The sequence below is a fragment of the Athalia rosae genome, chromosome 6 (genome assembly GCF_917208135.1).
Source record: "Athalia rosae chromosome 6, iyAthRosa1.1, whole genome shotgun sequence".
NCBI lineage: Eukaryota > Metazoa > Arthropoda > Insecta > Hymenoptera > Athaliidae > Athalia > Athalia rosae.
Window position 1 is genome coordinate 4,558,107 of NC_064031.1, and position 17,734 is coordinate 4,575,840.

Here is a 17,734-nt window from a genome sequence, read left to right on the forward strand (position 1 = left end):
TGAGTATTTTATCATTTTTATCTCTTTTTCCAATGATTTCCAATCTCTCGATGTTCCAATATCGCACAATTTATCTGTCAATGTATACGTGTGTACGAACGTTTCGCTTTATTGACCTGTCAACAACAATTATCGTGACTTACGCCCCAGACGACGTTTCGTCTTCGAATCTTCAAGACACTTCTCCAATTATACGTAAGATGTTTTGTTGCCTCGAGGCTTGCGTTATGTGGTTCAAATTTCAAAACAGAAGTTTCAGATATCATGTATGTTTTGACTAAAATTTATCTCGACCAATTGCAGACTTGAATATTTTTTTTTTCTTTTTATATCAGTCTGACGTACGAATCGACAAAACGATTTGCCCGTTTTTTGATCCCCGATTCCACCTTGAGTGGAATCAATGTGGAGTGTAATGGTCGATTCGTCGAAACTAGATTTACAGATCTGTAAATACCGATGGGCTTCCAACCGAATTGTCAGGGTGACTTTTAATATTCCCCCGACATTCCCCAAATGACGTAGCAAACGTTGTCACATATGTCTACGTTTGAATAAACGTCGTAGAATAGAAAACTCATGTCAACAGGTTCAGATTTTATTTCTGTCCCCGGCCGTTGGGATTGTCAAAATATTATTTCTACCCCTCGACGTATTTTTTTTTACATTTCTTTTTTACAGCCGAACGAACTCTCTGAAGTTCGAAATCGGTTGAAGTTGATTCGTAAAATTAGATTCAACAGCGTGAACGTAGCGCGACCGTACGCGTTCTTGTTTTATGACAACAAAAAAATCTGATTCATCACGTTGAACGGTTGTGTTTGTCTTTTTTTCCCCATCATGATGTAAATCACAAAAATTTCGAGTACTCAAACTCCGAGTTTATTATCGCCCTTTATATTTGAGAACGTAATTTATTCACGTCTTCGCCCTACGCCGCCGCTACGTCATGAACGACCAGACGCTGCCCTCGCCGCAGACGACGCCGAAGACTCGAGAATTAATCGAGTTCCCCCAAAACGACCATCCGCTCAACGATCCCCCCTCTGCGGAATGGGATGCCACCGAAAACGAGGAAAAAATCTTGAATCAAATCGATATTCTGAAAGTTCCGTCTAAGGTAGGATGCTAAATGATATAGCGAAATTACTTTCACCTGAAAACCCAATGGAACATCATCTGCCACGCGTCTATCTTCGTTCTAATCTCTGATACAGGAAAGTAAAGATGTCAGAGGATTTCGGCGTCTTTCAAAATTATTCGGTAAAAATCGAGGTGGTAAAAACGCCGAGGAGGTTTCGTTAGATTCGTCGAGAACCCCGGACACAAGATCTGCGATATCCAACGATTCACAAATGGTTTATTCGGGGCAACGAGTATCGTCGCGGCTGCTACCCAACATCGGTAGTCATCTGAAAAGGTTGATGAGGTTGAAGAGTAGCACGCGAGAGATCAAAACCGAGGAAGAAGTCATCATAGTCGGTTCGCCCAAGGGATCGTTGGCTGTCTCGGTTCCCGTGATCGAGATCGACGAAATCGAAGTACATCAGGGAATTACGGATTCTAATCAAAATGCCGAAACTGATCAGAGGACATCGGGTAATCGTCCGTCATAATTTGTTGTACGTAAATCAACGTACGAATCGAAAGTCATTCGACGGTTGAATACGCGTTGAAATATCGTTGAAAAATTCTGCAGACTCTCTGGAATCCGATCTGCGGAAAACGTTGATCTCGTCGGAAGATCTCCTCCTTCCGGATTCCGATGAATCGGAAAACAAAAAATCGAATGAAATCGAAGAGTGTGAGTGTTGGCATGTTGTAGAAAATTCAACCACTTCATCTGCAAAAGTACCCTCGGAAATTTCATCGTCGAGTAAATTATAAATTACCTATTTTTCTTAATAATCGAACTACAAATTTACTTCGTTTCGTTTCACGATTTCCAATTGTTTAAAAAATTTATTACCGAGTATGAACGTACTTACGCGATACCCGTGTATCAGATATAGTCTGAACTTGGACGTGTGTTGTAAAATTAGCGACAGTGGATTATAATATCACGGTGACCCCGATTTCATCGGTGATACCTGAGACCGTGACGACGCCGCAGCAAAATCAACCGAATGACATCAACGATGAATCCGTCGCCGTGGCACCAGTGCTAGTACCCGTACCCGTACCCGTACCTGTACCTGTAGTGGTGCAAAATGATTTTGAAAACGATATCCCTACGGTGGTTGTAGAAAGTCCTCCGCCACCTCCCTCTGCAGCTGCGTTCCACTTGATCACAGCAACTTTAAACGCTCCGGTAGAAGTCGGGTAGGGTATCCGTACGAAAAAACGATAAAAAAAAAAATTTCACAAATATTTCACCCGCGTCGATATGCGACGATCGTGATAAAAACGCCGGATGATTTGTGTCATCCATCTGTACAGACCGAATCAGACCGAGGCAGGAATCCAAGTATCCAGACGAAGTGGTGCCTCGGCAGCGGTTCGCGAAGATTTGAGACTGCCGTTTCTCTACTTGGAAGAAGAGGCTCGAATCGAGCCTTACACTCGAACCGTTCTCGGGGGTGAAAATGACTCGGTAACAACAGGGTAAGCTGTAATCGACTGTAACAGTGCAAACGTGACTACGCGCGAAGGAAAGGATCGTATGAATTAGGGTTCGGTTATCCTTGGAACTGAGCGTATTGTACACGTACATCGATATTCGATCCGTTTCAGCGCAGATTTTTATCTCGCGGTCTACATATGTCAGCTCGTTTTCATCTGTGTAAACAGCATTTTGTCGACTCTCCTACTTCGAACATAGGTCTCTTTGTCACGTAGTTATTCTCTGGTGTTCGAAAATTTTATTTACAATTCATGTCTTCGTGTTTTATCGTTTCTAATTTTTAATCTCATCAATTTCTACAAACTAATTAGAATCGTTACATTTATTTTAATTCTAGGAGAATTTTCATTGCGTGTAAAACATACGTCGGAGTCGTTTCGTACGGCCGCGGTGATATCTCGTAGGGAACGGTATAAAGGTACAAAAAAGTACATCTATGTAAAACGAATATAACTCGGGCGTGAAAAATCTGGAAAAATTATCATCGTCGTCGTACGACCATGATCACATCAAGAGCGCGCGATCAACGTGTTCGAGAATTTTTAAAAGTAAAAGTTTCGTTCAACAATTAATCCCTGTGAAGAATCATAATCCGTATAATCGCATCCGACTGACTGAGTAATAATTAAACAGCCGGGAAAGTTTTTACTTCATTATTCATTTTATTTTCCTCTTTTCTATTTTTCTTCTTCGTTTAATTTTTTTTTTTTTTCTCATTTCATTTGTGTCACTTTCAATTTTTAACGCTGCCAACGCCGTATCATCGTCATCTGCACGTCTCTGTACTATACGTGCAACAGCAAAAGCAACGTCAAAGATCAGCTTCCCCGGCTTTTGTACTCTGCTTTGTACACACACACCAACGGGCGTTAAGTTTGAACATTAATATAAATCATACGACATTTCGCACGCTCCAGTTTCTCTCTGTATACACTTTGGGGAGGGGCAGTTCGTACAGGTGATTCTATATGTTGCGTATTCATGCACTATATGTACGTGTAACAACTCGCTATTCTCACACTTTTCGCGTACGGATTTTCACGTAATTCGGACGCAGCTTCTGTCAAATGTGCAGCTTTTCTCCCAACGAAGTTATTTCGTTAATATCGTTATATTTTCATCGTCAATCCATATTCACATAGTAAGAGAGTCGTTCGCGTGTCGATTGAGCTTGAAATAATAAAAAATAACAAGAACAAATAAAAGCAAATAAAAAAACAAAAAAAAATTGTAAGAGAATAAAAAATACCGCGGTAACGGTATAAGTATATTACGAGTGGTACGTACGTATATGTACGTACACGTGCGGTTGGTTTACATTCGCAAGTCGCAATGGTAATTCAGCACGGGCGGAAATGGTTTTGAGCAATAACTGGACCGGCTGACCATGTGCAGCGATATATGTATGTATGCCGACAGCTAAATAAATGTAAAAACTATCGTAGAACAAAGGTGAACAAAGATGAAAAATTATATTCGTGTTGGGTGATACAACGAAAATTTAGCTCACAAATTTTTATTGCCCTTTGAACAACGTCGAAACTCGCTCGTGACGATTATTCGTTTTGTGTAGCACGTTACGTGTCTCTATGTTTAGCGTAGATCATATCGTCGATCGTGCACATAGGGGTACATTATCATTCGCACATGTACAGGCGGTAGGGAATCTTCTCTTCTCCATAGCTTTCACCGTGGTATGACGGTATAATCACCAGGAAATGACCCGTATGAATTAAACTTTGAATATAATATACAAATGTATGCGTCTCTGCTTGTAACGAAGGGAAGTGGATCGAGGTATACGTGAACGCTGGTGGTTCAAGTTCTTCGATATAAAAGTTATCATCATCTTATTCCAAACTTTTATTCATCTATGGACGTAAATGGGTGTTTAGATTTCATTTGATTATCGTGCAGTAAAAGGTACCATAGCGCATGTACTTAAACTTGCGTACACATGTACACCATAATCTTGCGTACAATACGGGTTTTGGTTCAGTTTCTGTTGCTTGTTCGCCATTTATTCAGTTTATACATATATTCGCGTTATTACGTCACGACGATATTCTGACTCATATTCGTTATAACGCGTGTACAGATAAAAGTCTCTATCTGCAAATATATCAGGGCGACATATTGTCATTATTACGCACATTACACACTCTTCAAAACTTCTCGATACCAGTGTTCGAAGTTGAGCGTTTTTTGGTTGAAAAAAATAGGTGTTCGTCGAGAAGGTTTGAGAAAATGTACGTCGTATCGGTGAGAACGAGTAGTTAATATTATTCGTCTACGTGTTACACGCACGATTAACGTGAGAAAGATAATCAGGGAATCTTTTGTTCGCGCGTGCATGTCGGACGGCGTAGGGATCATTGAAATTTTATTCATTACAATTTTTATTAGATTGTCGTCTGGTTTGAGCGGCAACGACTGATGCGGTGGTTCGTTGACTGACAAGTTACTCATATACGATTCTTGACGATCTATATACGTATAAAAATTAATTATTCTATGACGTTGAGTCACGAGACTATGATAGTTCGTGCGAGAAGTTTATGTACACATAGTAGGTATGCAGTAGCTAATTAACGTGTAATGCAATTTTTATGTATATATATACAGGATAATATTAAGAAGCATAGGCATCCAGACAACGCGTATGCATGTTGATACATATACGGGACACTGAATTGCTGAATTGCTAATTAATTCTTAGACCCCGCGTAAAACAACGAATATAATTATCCCCCGGTAAGTCCATATGGCGTTCCATAAAATGAAGAAAATAAAAGAAAGGAAGAACCTCCCTCTCAGCTATCCCGCCAATGTTAATTTACTTTTTACAACTAATTCAGTGTAAAAGAAATTTTTTTCCAATTTTATTTTATTTATTTGTTTATTTTTCTTTTTGTTTGTCCGTCGACCGCGAGGCACATCCGCGTATCGCCCGAAGTTGGTGTAAATTATTCTTGAGAATTTTATTACACGCCAGTATACGATATACATATATATTTTACATGAATTGTTTTATTATTTGCTACGTCTCGTGTCTGGTGCCTCCGGGTCGCCTCCTTCTGCCTCCTACAGGATGATGTTAGCTTTCGTGACTACGAGTGCCCTGGCACCGAGTATGGATTCCACGTTTTACCGGTAGAGCTCAACTGTTGGAGGTCTCCTTTGGTCCGTAAAGCTTAAATAAACTCCGATTCCGTATCAGTTGCGAACGGACGAAATTAGGGAAAGACTCGGAAACCGTCGCGGGCTTCGAAAGTGAACGTCCTTTCGAACCCCGATTATTTATGCATGCGCGCTGCAGCAGCGAATACTCTTTTTCTTACTCCCCCTTTGTGCGCGTTGTGTTCCAAAGTACGCGATCGGTAAATTACAATTATTCACTTCCTTAACGACGATCGGGTGACGAAATTTGAATCGTTCGGAAAAGATCAGAAAAAGAAATTCAAAAACTGTTACATATTTCATAGTGAGCGAAGGAAACTCCGCTGTGAAACTGCAAAATTGGTCGTCCAATTTTCATGTGGTAGGTACTCAAAGTCCGATTTAATTATCGATGTGTAGAACCCATCGTACACCGATTGTAGAATTTTTTGAATTTATCTTCCATTGAATTTGCTAATTTACGAATGCTCGGTATTATAATAACGAGTTAGAAATTGCTATAGGCATCACCGTGTAGGGTACGTACCTTCGAATCTGGAATAATAAAAATTGTATGTAATATTTATAATTGCTCGGTAGTGGCCGTATATTTGAATACAGTTATACTATAATATCATACCACTCGACACGACTGAACTCGACTCGACTCAAACTCAACTTCATGAGCACTACTTTTATGCTACTGCAACGAACAACCTCCTTGGAGATTTAATTAAGCGGATTTACGGTAGACGGACGCGCCATCGAGGCTTGTCTTAGTTAAAGTTCCGATGTCCATAAACAGCTGTTACACGTTGGCACGCTTACAATTAGACTCAAAACTTAACTCGGTATAACGCCGAGTCAGATAACACCGTATGATATTCATACCTGTGTACAACGTACGTCTCATAGTCCTCGGCGAATCGGTATCGGTGTACACGTATGTATTAAGATAATGTATATACCAGATCAATCCCTCCCATATCCCCCCTCACCCATTTACCGAGCTCTCTTATTATATGGCTTCTATACGTACGCCGCTGTACACACACCCTACCCAATCGGGGTGTACGGCCACGTATACCGGGTGCCGATTTCAAACGTCATCGTCGGGCTCCCTTTTTCTAATCGAGTTAATTACAGGTACCTTAGTATTCCTCGGATACGGTTTTTTTTTGCTCCTCTGATCAAATCTTTCACTTGTATTTTTCCGAACGTACAAGGTAGATGGAATATGCATAGTTTTGATCGTGAATTATATTTCGAACGCATGAATATCTGGCCCCTAAAAAACTAACCGTGCGACGAAACATATGGGAACGTGTCGAATAGTATTGATTACCTCGAAAACGACTACCTACCTTGATATTCGGAGCATCGGCGATGCGGCAGAATTGAGCAGCAGCACAGAGAGTTATTAACGGGTAGAGCTTGGGGCGTTTTTATCGCAGACTCGATGGTGTTGGAAGAGTTTTTATTTATTTCAGTTTCAGTTTTTCTTTCTTTTTTTTCTTCTTCAATTTTTTTCACCTGCACGAAGCGATACACTGTTCGTTATTATACAGCATTAATTCGTACCTGTAATCGTACCAATACTTTGAAAATTATGCACATATGCTGTATAAATATGCGTTACGGGTGAAAAAATAATGAGTTTTTTTTTTTTTAATTTTGCTAAAGCAACTGACGAGCAATTAACGGTATACTACTAATGTGATCGTACTACCTAGGCAGCAAGGCGTGCTCGAATTTTCGTACATAATATATATATATTATTTAGTGACCGAATTAAACTTGTACTTAGTAGATGTACATAATATGAAAGATAAAAATCAGGGAAGAAGAAATCACGTAGCTTCGCGTCCTCTCGAACCGTGAAATCCGCCCTGTTTTGAAGAACTGAAACTTGTATCTATATAACGTACATACCTCTATGTACGTTATATAGATACATATATTTACTGACCTCGTGCAGACTTCGTATATAGTCATCGTGGTATTTCGGTACGATAAGTTGATTGAAAATCAAAAAAAATCCTTTTTTTTCCTTTTTTTATTTTGCTTAATCGAATTTTGATTTAGCTGGACAATTATATATTCCATACGGATTCGGTTTGATTACATGACGAGATGGGTGATTTTGCAAAGAATAAAAAAAAAAAGGTCTGCGTGATATTTCTGCACGTGGGTGATGCAGATATGTATCCGTACGGGTAAGTAGGCGATTATAACAGCTGCACATCTTTTGACTGAAACGAGTAGACGGAGATCTCATGCGATGTGGGAGTTGCGTTGGAGTTGATTTTGCTCGTGTGCTTCTATACCTACGTTTTTTAATCTCTGCGATCTTTCTTCCGAACGAAGGAAGAAAGAGTGTATACGTATATCGGGACACGTAGCCCCCTTTTCTTGACATCATTAATTTATAAACGTATAGTATTTTGTACGTGCGGCGCAACTCTCACTTTCGGTTAGTTACCGAAAAAAGACAGAAACAAAAATGAATAAAAAAAAAAGAATAAGATCAATTTGGAAATGTGGGCGAGAACGATCGGTAACGTGTGTCATAATACACGATATGTACTATTCGACTTTTATTTTTTTCAACGGTTTGAATTCAAATCTCTCCATCCTCGTCCGTCGTCGTCACGATGTTCGCTAATTGACGAATCTTTACGTCGATATAATTAACTTTGATTGAAGTTCTTTTTACCTTTACAACCCGTATAATCATAGGAGTGAAAGCAGCGATGTCATATCCGAGGTCGCGGATGCCAACGAACAACGCGAAGGACGTGACGCTGCCGAACAATACTACAACGCTGTACTTTTGCGTGCGATACTTCGTAAACATTTGAATCGCCTTGACGACGAGCCACCGTTTTACTAAACGATCATTTTTATGCGAGGCTGCGGTGAAGCTTGCCAATATTCGTGCTCACCTATACCCTAGGTATGTAATAAATCCGATGATCTGATCACCAAATACACGACCTGAGATATAAATATTCACGAGGTATTTCGTTTCCCTTTATTCACTTCATGCACGTAGCGAGAAGATGGATGTAACAGCTTCTGATTTGATTTGAAACAAACAAAAAAAAAAAAAAACCAACTAAATTCACGAATTTAATGAGAAAAAAAACTGAAGAAAAAATGAATATTCAAAATCAAAATCTGGAAATCTGCACGATTTCTAAAAAAAAAAAAATAAGAAACCCTGCATTTGAAGATATGATCAAAGGTCGCCCGACTAGAAGAATTTTTTAGTGCGAGGTTTTACTAAAACTTCGTATAATACGACTGTTTAATATGAAACGTGAGGAACAGAAACTTGAAAACATCAATTAAAATAACGTATAAGAAGCCCAGGTGAGTCAAGGAGGCAAGGAAAAGAAAAATGAAGAAAAAAAACAAAAATTGTAGCGTTGCACAACGTGAGTTATATATTAAAAAATTTATATATAATATTATTAGACCGCTGCCAAATACACAGGTATCATACCACGTAGCTTTTCACTAAAACTTGCCGCTCCAGGTGGCAGGTGAGATTTTTACACGGTGTCAAACGTTACGTGCCACAAATCATCAATTATATTTACGGTGAGAATATTTTTCAAATTATTTTGGAAAAAATCTAAAAAAAACATCGAAATGCCCTGAGCTGTTACGGATTTCTTTGCCCCCCCACCTGCTACAATTTGGGATTATCGTAGCGTGTATGGTTTTTCTCGGTGGCCATCTTCTATACCTGTAAAGTCACTGCAGTCTGGCTTCGAAGCCGAATCATTAGCTTGACCTAAATTGATTTTTTTTCCCTTCCAGTATTCCAAGAGATTCGATGTTCGCGATCGTCATCCGCGCCCAGTGAACCGATCGACCGATGTAGAAATTTATTCCTTCGGTAGTACAGCAACCCGCGGTAAAGTCGCGTTCACGTTTATAACGTCGTTTGTAACAACGTATTTTGTTTGTTTTTTTGATTTTTCTATTTCCTGTTTTTCTCCGCTACGCGAAGTATATACGGAAATTTCACTTTCACGAGAAGAAAAAAATACCAGCTGTGTCTCATCCGTTTTACATGGGAATAGAGTCATTTGAAATTTGGAGTTACCGACGCCGATTCCAAAAACCCTTAGAGGTAGGAACTCAAAACTGCAAACCATACATGAAAAAAATTGATGAAAGTTTGAATTCAATTGCGCTGCAGTCTATGCGTACAATAAATTTCTAGATCTTTTTCTCATACCGTTTTCCGAAGGGTAATAATTCAGTATGTAAATTTACAATTTTCTAAAAAAGTTAACAGTGATTGTCGGTTGTCACTGTTACCTTCTGCTGATGCGGCTGCAACAACATCTAGAAAATCCACAAATTACACTGTCGTAATTGAACTATAAAAAAAAACTTTATTCCTCAGCTATTTGAGCACTGATTGCCTGTAATTATATACCAGGATTTTTTTTCTCTTCTTTTCGCAAACGCGTGTCCACACTTTTCCTATATACGTATCATAGTTTGGTACTCGACTCTCCGTTTGTTGTTTCCTCGAAAAAATTTGTGGTCCACGAGACGACGAATGTAACGCGCCTTTTATATCTCATTGTTTTTGCAAGTCTTCTTTTTTCGTTTTTCATTTTTATAACGCCTATACCCGATCGACCGATCTACTGGTTTTGACGGTGATCAACCGTGGTCCGAGAAACACGGAGAACGAATGAACCGAACGTAAAGTGATTGTAGAAAGCGGGTTACGTCTTGCAGTTTAAAAACGATTGAAGCTACGAGGAACTTGTACGGTCTTCGACTCCGTGCAGCGTATGACTCCGTAACGAATTCGATCGGAAATTTATCCCCCACATTATTATATATACCCATTCGATAGTTACTTTGGCGATAAATGAGTTGCGAAAAAAGCGTGCGAATTTTCAATCACATTCTACAGTTACGTACATATCGGTGTATAATAACGCTGCACTCGCCGGCGAGAGAATATATGTAGTTCATTTCGAAAGTTGTACATTTTATAAATGAAAAAATCTTGAAAAAAAGCACAGAATAAAAATTGACAAAATGTTGAGCACACGATGCAGAAGATTCTGCGGTTTATCTTAAGACTTACACTCCACCTTTACCGACTGTATATGACGTTCGGTAGACACAACTGTTTTTTTTTCATATTATATCTATTCATTTTATTCTAATAGACTCTTACACTGCAGTAGTTTTATACCGATACGAAAACCACCGCAAGCTTTTCAATAGCTGCACTACTGGACATGCTGATGATATGATACCGCGATAATGATGATGATGATGATGCATGTGATCACTGACTTTCTCACCGCGGACCTACTTATCCATGTACGTGTACATTATAGTTTTCGAGTTTTTTTTTTTCTCTTCATACAACTCGATAACTCACTCTAATTTTTTCACACCGTGTACATGCGATAGCAGACGTACCATATGTATATATTTATTGTTTCATTCCGTTCAGGGGAATAAGGAGCCATTGATTTTTAGCGTATATTTTACCGTACATGTACCATACGTTCGTCGGAGGTGTGAGATCGATCTAAACTTTTGGAGATCGGGAAACGATTGATTTATCGCGCGATGGCGTATACGTACATTTCGCTGGCATATATATATATGTGTACAGGTACGTGCCGCATGCACGCGGATCCCTTATCGCGATCTTAGGATTAGAAGCTGCTATGCATCGCGGCTTGTCTTCAAGTTTTCTTAATTGATTTCACGGATCCGTGAGCGGAAGCTTCGACGTTATATATATACATACCTACCACTATAAATAGGTATACATAGATGTAAATATATTCTATATCCCCCCTATTTATATACCTTTATAACACACTTTTTAGCTGGTGCATGATAATGGTTTGAAATTTAGTTCTAATTATATAATTGTTCCGCATTGTTGAATAACTTTTTTGAAATTACCAGTGCAGTTTTTCCATACTCTTAATAATAATCTCTGTATAATTATTTCACGCACGTATGTAATATACGCCTGTGTACGAACGTATAGTTATTTCCGGGAGTTCAGGTTGCGGAACTCCGAGGATATGTATCAACAATCGGACGCGTCACGTTTCATCGATTGTCCTTGATTTCGTTCGTCGTTAAAATTATTTAGGGAAGAAATTCTTGTCGCATTTTTTTAGCGGTCTGATACTCTGCAGTACGCAACTACACCGCGCGGGTGCATGCTCTATTTAATATCTCGATGGACGATGATTTACCACGTGGGTATGTAATTTACGAATCTCAACGTAGCAGTTAAAAAATTATCGAAAAAAACTTTCAATCCAGCGGCTGCGATTGTCTGTTGAAAATTATATCTCATTACCGCGATTTTTACCCGTGTCCTATTGTTTCTGACGATAACAAACAATCCGTTCGATTAGGCTATCGAATGTGATACTCAACTCATTGTATCGATCGTTACGAATCTGGTGAGAAAATATCGATCATTCGAAACGTATCGTCGTATCTAATCGTCGACGAATTATCGCATGTTATCAAACTAAAATCAACGTTATTTTATTATCTCGGGGTATATCTGTAAGCTTGCGCATCGAAGAATCGGCGCAGCAAATATTAAAAAGGAAATCAATCATTTCGCGAATGAATTTCATTTGATTTCTACCTCGTGCTTCTTCCTTCAATAATTAATTGATGAGAACAGGGCAAATGGAGTACCTCGGCCTCTAAGCGAGAACGAATAATCGTGTAATATAAATTGAAACGTCTCTACCGTTAGCCTCGATTTACTATTTTCAGGTGGAAAATATTTCAGTATTTTTCCGACTTCTTTGTATAAATTGTTTTTTTTTTTTTTTTTCTGTCTTGACCAAAATGGTTCAGAGAAACTGAAAATCAAAAATCGCACAGTCACGGAGTTCCTATGTATAACGTCGTTGGTTATCAGAGTTTCTTAATCTTTGAAAGGCAGCTCTTCGGAGCACCGCAATCTAATTGCCCAAGAATTATAATTCGTGTTCCGTTTCTATGATCTAGCGCTATCGCCATTATTGTTGCGTCCTGCCCAGAGGCTCTTGCCTCGCGATCATTGAATATTAGCAATTTCAATCCTGATTGGTTCTCTCCGAGGAATTCTTTGAGGAAAAAAAAATGATCGTGATCTACAATCGTCTTATTCGACGATCTGGAGCCGATTTTCATACGCGGCGATTGGATGGAATTCAGATTCTTTTTTTTTTTTACAGAGGTCGGAAAACTAACAGGATTTCGTTCATAATACACGCAACGAAAAATCCGCAATTAGCTATCCGTAATTATAGTACGCGGAAACCTATATAACTGCGCGGGATTCGAAACGCGGACTATAGAGCGTAAACTATCGCTAGGACTATTATACACCGCTCGTTCTGTCTTTAAATACCTATACTTTTATGTATGTTTTATGTACCTACCTCCGATATATCTATTTTATATACGGGTTTTTCCTTCTTTTTTATTACACCCTAACGCGTACATAGTCTTTTAAGTATCTCAAAAATTCTGCCGCGGAGTCAGCAGTGCTTGAAGAGCAAAGCAAAATTTCATATCACATATATTATGTACGTGAATTGTGCAGAATATATATATATATATATCACCAAACAGCGCGTATTGCCGTTGTTAGATATTTACGTACAGCTACTAACAATTTACCCACTGAAACTTTCACGCTCGGAATTAATTCCGTCTTAATTTTCTTCCTTTTTTTTTTTGTTTTTCGGTCGTTTTATTTTATCATCCGAGGAATTCGTCATGGTATTGGTACGCGGTAGAACGTGGTATGTGCTTTACTTACATTATATCCACATTTTTCGTTACTTAACTTCCGGTATATTCTCCAACTGCGTTCACGCTCCGTAGTTCGTTATGTGTGTACGTACGTGTGTTCCTCGATGTGCTTCGGATATATGTATACTTTAAGTATATCCTATGGAAAATCGCTAATCGTCCGTCGATTCATCAGATGCATTTGTGCATCGTACTCGCGCATAATATCATCACGTCTCAATGCGCTCAAGGATTTGTACTGACGGATGATATATATGTTTCTATTGATGTAATTTCTGAATAAAACCGCGGCGCAAAGTGAAAGACAGAAAGAATCGAGTACGTGAAAAACCGCGAGATTCGAATCACTAAATCTACACGTGCATTACAAGTCGAATGGAAATAAGACTCGATTACGGATACTTGCATCCTTATAGAATATACACCATATAACTAAAGATTGTTTTATTAAATTGAAATAACAATTAAAAAGTGAAATCCTTGAATTTTAATTAGAATATTATAACAAATCGAAAGACGTACATCCAATTTGGAATTTGATTTTATCTCTAATAGATTTTTTTTTTTTTTTTTCGTTTTTCTCTCGATTTTTCCTCACGACGAAGCGAACTGTTGAGCACCTACAACGTAACATTACCGCAGACGTCTACGTTGTACAACTATATCGACCTATGCGTATAATTTCTGAATATGAATGTATGCAAAGCGGAAAGGGTGGCGAACGAACCGGAAGGGAGGTCATCGTGTATCAAGAGTCGGTTATTTCGAAGACAACGGATAGCGCCCAAGTCTTTTGATCGTGGCGTCGACGTTAATATCACATTATATTATATACATGTACCTAGCCTAACCCATTCCGCGGTGACCGAAGCAGAAGCTAATGACGGTTATAATCGTGCTCACGTATGCGTCTCAGGTACTTTTCGGTTCCTGTGTCTCTGCTGTACGCCCAGGTATGATCGTCATATGCAGGAATCGTATACATACATACGAACATTTGACGCAGCGCGCGACCGCCACCGCAACGCTCGTCGGTCGGCGTCAACGTCACGACGCGACGTATAACTGTAGGGCGAACAACGGTTTTTTTTTTTTCTTTTTTTTCTCTTCATACGCTATGAGATGTATAAAAATCAAACCTCGTCATATTTGTATTTCATTTTTTTCTTTCTATTGATCTAATTTAGTTCTGGCTGCGATATATATACACACGCGGAAATATTGTTCAGGTAGACAGTAACACAATGATAATGGATTTCTCCCAATTAGCGTTACGTATGTACGTATGTAAGATTTGTAATAATTATTATTTATAATATAATAAGAGCGAGCAACCAGTGCATGCGTATATCTTACCCTTCAACGGAGTCTGTAGGGTCGGAGGTCGTGTAATTTTCTCCGGACGTCTAATTAATCCGGTTACGAAACCGGCTCTTCCTGCGGCCATTTTTCTTCAGATCCGTGTGTAATACGCCCGTATACTTGTGTGTATCTGCTTTATTATATTTGTGCCTTTGTTGAATCGGTTTTAACTATACATAATCTCGAGGACTGAAAAGATCCTCATCCTTTTTAAACATCCTGGGCCTCCGCAAAATATAGTTACCGACACTCGAATGTTAAATCCTTCGATTTAACTCAATCATTGAGTTATCGATGAAACTCGCACATCAGTTTACATGATCTTTTTTTTTTTTTTTTTCTTTTCTTTCATCCGCGAGGATCAACTGCAGATACAAATCTATAGCCAGCGAAAGCAGAGTCTAATAACGACGTATCAATTATAGCTGTTTCCGTGATCTGTAATCAGCTGTTTGACGGGTCTACTTCGATGAGATATATAATACACCGTATTATATACATTACTTTTTTCTTCGGTTCCTTTTTCTCCGTCAACTTGATCGAACGCCCCATCCGACGCTCGCTCGTATACGCCATATAGATTACGTACGTACAAGTGAGAGCAAATCAGATGTGCACTACACCTATACTTTGTCGAATGGGAAAATAATTATTAAAAACTACTAGTCGACGCTGACGGCACACTGGCTTACATATGAAAATCCGATCCGGGTGAGTTGTTAAACGGACGCGGCACACGCGAAGCCCATGGGCCACCGCGGTTCTCATACGGACCGGTCCCCGAAGGAGGACATCGGAAAAGAGAAGTTGCAGGTTTGAACAAAGTCCGTATAGGTATGCGTCCGTCTGCATGGGCGTGTGCAATATTTGATTTTCATTTTAATCAACCGCGCCGCTACGAAACGTCGAAGAATGTAAAACCAAACCGATACGTTGCGGTAATGGAATCTATCGAGGAGGCGCGCCGTTTCCGCACCTTCGCGTATTTCGCGATCTTTCTTACAACAGAACCTGTTGTGCGAAATAATTTTTCTTCCATATATTTGAATTCTTATGCATTACACGCTTCAGAATATCGACACGAATATGTTCATTCAATTTAGATCGAATGAGAGACGCGATTTTGTTGGTAATTTTTTTTTTTTTTTTTCTACTCTCGTTCGACGAGAGGAATGAGGATGCTGCTTCCGCGTACGAAGCCGAGTCCTGCTTCGGTAGAGAGTTCGATGGTCTTGCGATGATATTCTTTCCAATCTTATGACGTTTATTAACGTCATCGTCTGCTTTTTTTAGCAAAGAAAAGTTCCCTTGAATGAACGACCGAGCTGTACAGTCGAGAAGGCATAAATGTGAGTGTCGCAAGTCGTTAGTGCGAATGCAAGGAGAATACCTATAGCCTCTTGTAATATTTGACGATGTATAGGTATATATGAAGCCATTTTTAACGACGTCAAAGACTCACTCGTTTCGTACACACACTAACAAGAAATATGAGTATGCATGCGAGTGTATCGCATGTAGAATTTTATACCTTTTTTGAATTATTGGTATCGATTAGGTACTCAATTTTGGATTAAGCTACATCAAAACAAACAAAAGACACGCAAAAAACTCGAGATAGCTTTCGTTAAAAAATTTCCTGTCCTGTTTGAGAAAATTATTTTCTCAACCTCAATGACCTCTAATTGTAAGACAGCTTTTCAACCAATTGAGGTGTTAAAATTGGCCAACATTGAGTATCGTATTTTCGTGGTTTTTATTTTTTCTTTACTAAGAAAATAAATTCCTTATTTGAGACTCTGTTATACTACGTATTATACAATTATCATGACTTTTCTTTTTCTCGAATGCAGCGGTGTTTGAGTAAAGTGGAAGTTGAGAGGCCAGAAGTGCTTCTCTTACTTCAACTCATTGAATCTCTTATGACGAAAACTTTCCTCGTGAAAGCACGGTAATAATTATAATAGACCTTTAATGTTATTAGCCTACGTAAAATTGCGCGAAAGGTGTGAGGAAATTTTATACGTATATAAAATCTTAATAACGCGCCGTACCGCAACTGTACATACGCAAGGTTTTCTTTTCGGTCCATTCAATTACCGTACATGCTTTTCTGAAGGTACCGAAATATGAAAGCTTTTCAAACTGTAGAGTAAAAACGCCTCGTAAAGATGCTCCGAAACTTAATTACGTCGGAATTTTTTCTGAATAATTACTTTTACGCCGAGGTGGTGGTTCTCTCTGTGACGAGTTTTACGGCAATTACAGAATTATACAACATCGCGCAGACGAGAACATTAATATTATGACCGAGACAAACAACAGTTAGGATTTTAGGACAAAGACCTTATCCTCTAGTTTCGGACAGCAAGAGTATAATTTGTCTCGAAGGGCAATTACGTCTTCTCTCTCAATTCCGACGTTTATATCCTCAAATATTTCGCGGTCACCGAGGTTTTTTTGTTCAGATTAATTAAAGTAGCTATACCCACCGTAGCACGGATTGAATCGATACGAATTTTACTTCAGCTAGAAGAAATCTCAGTACTATTTTTTTTTTTATGGGAATTCAAACATCGATCCGTGTACGAAAAGGATAATCGGTTGAACGAAAGTTTCGATTTATAACATTTGCGGGTTTCACAGTTCGAAATCACGCACGGGCTGGAGATCGATCCACGCGTGCCGGTCGTGTCTTAATTATTTTTTGAACTTTCAACCCCGCCTTATTTCCTTGTGTTCTCTCCGAGT

The 17,734-nt window shown here is 39.0% G+C and overlaps 2 protein-coding genes across 5 annotated transcripts in view; both read left to right on the plus strand.

Moving 5' to 3' along the window:
• The window catches only part of LOC105687879, a 54,635-nt gene that overhangs the window by 973 nt on the left and 35,928 nt on the right, over positions 1-17,734 (plus strand). The window lies entirely within an intron of this gene.
• LOC105687881 lies at positions 6-9,126 on the plus strand. 2 transcript variants are annotated; one of them, XR_002305789.2, is made up of 7 exons: positions 6-1,120; positions 1,218-1,599; positions 1,700-1,876; positions 2,043-2,322; positions 2,440-2,604; positions 8,522-8,738; positions 8,838-9,126. XR_002305789.2 is itself a non-coding variant. In XM_020853420.2 (6 exons), the coding sequence occupies exons 1-6, from the start codon at positions 950-952 to the stop codon at positions 8,673-8,675; spliced, it is 1,329 nt and encodes a 442-aa protein (XP_020709079.2). In that variant the 5' UTR covers positions 6-949; the 3' UTR covers positions 8,676-9,126. The 2 variants fall into 2 exon arrangements, 1 of the variants encoding a protein (XP_020709079.2); XM_020853420.2 differs by having other exon boundaries at positions 8,522-9,126.

Bases quoted from the DNA above. Each gene is read 5' to 3' on its own strand.
- LOC105687881 (XM_020853420.2), top strand. From the start codon at position 950: ATGAACGACCAGACGCTGCCCTCGCCGCAGACGACGCCGAAGACTCGA. The intron at 1,877-2,042 runs GTAAATTATAAA...TTGTAAAATTAG, and splicing joins CTCGGAAATTTCATCGTCGA to CGACAGTGGATTATAATATC. The intron at 2,323-2,439 runs GTAGGGTATCCG...CCATCTGTACAG, and splicing joins AACGCTCCGGTAGAAGTCGG to ACCGAATCAGACCGAGGCAG.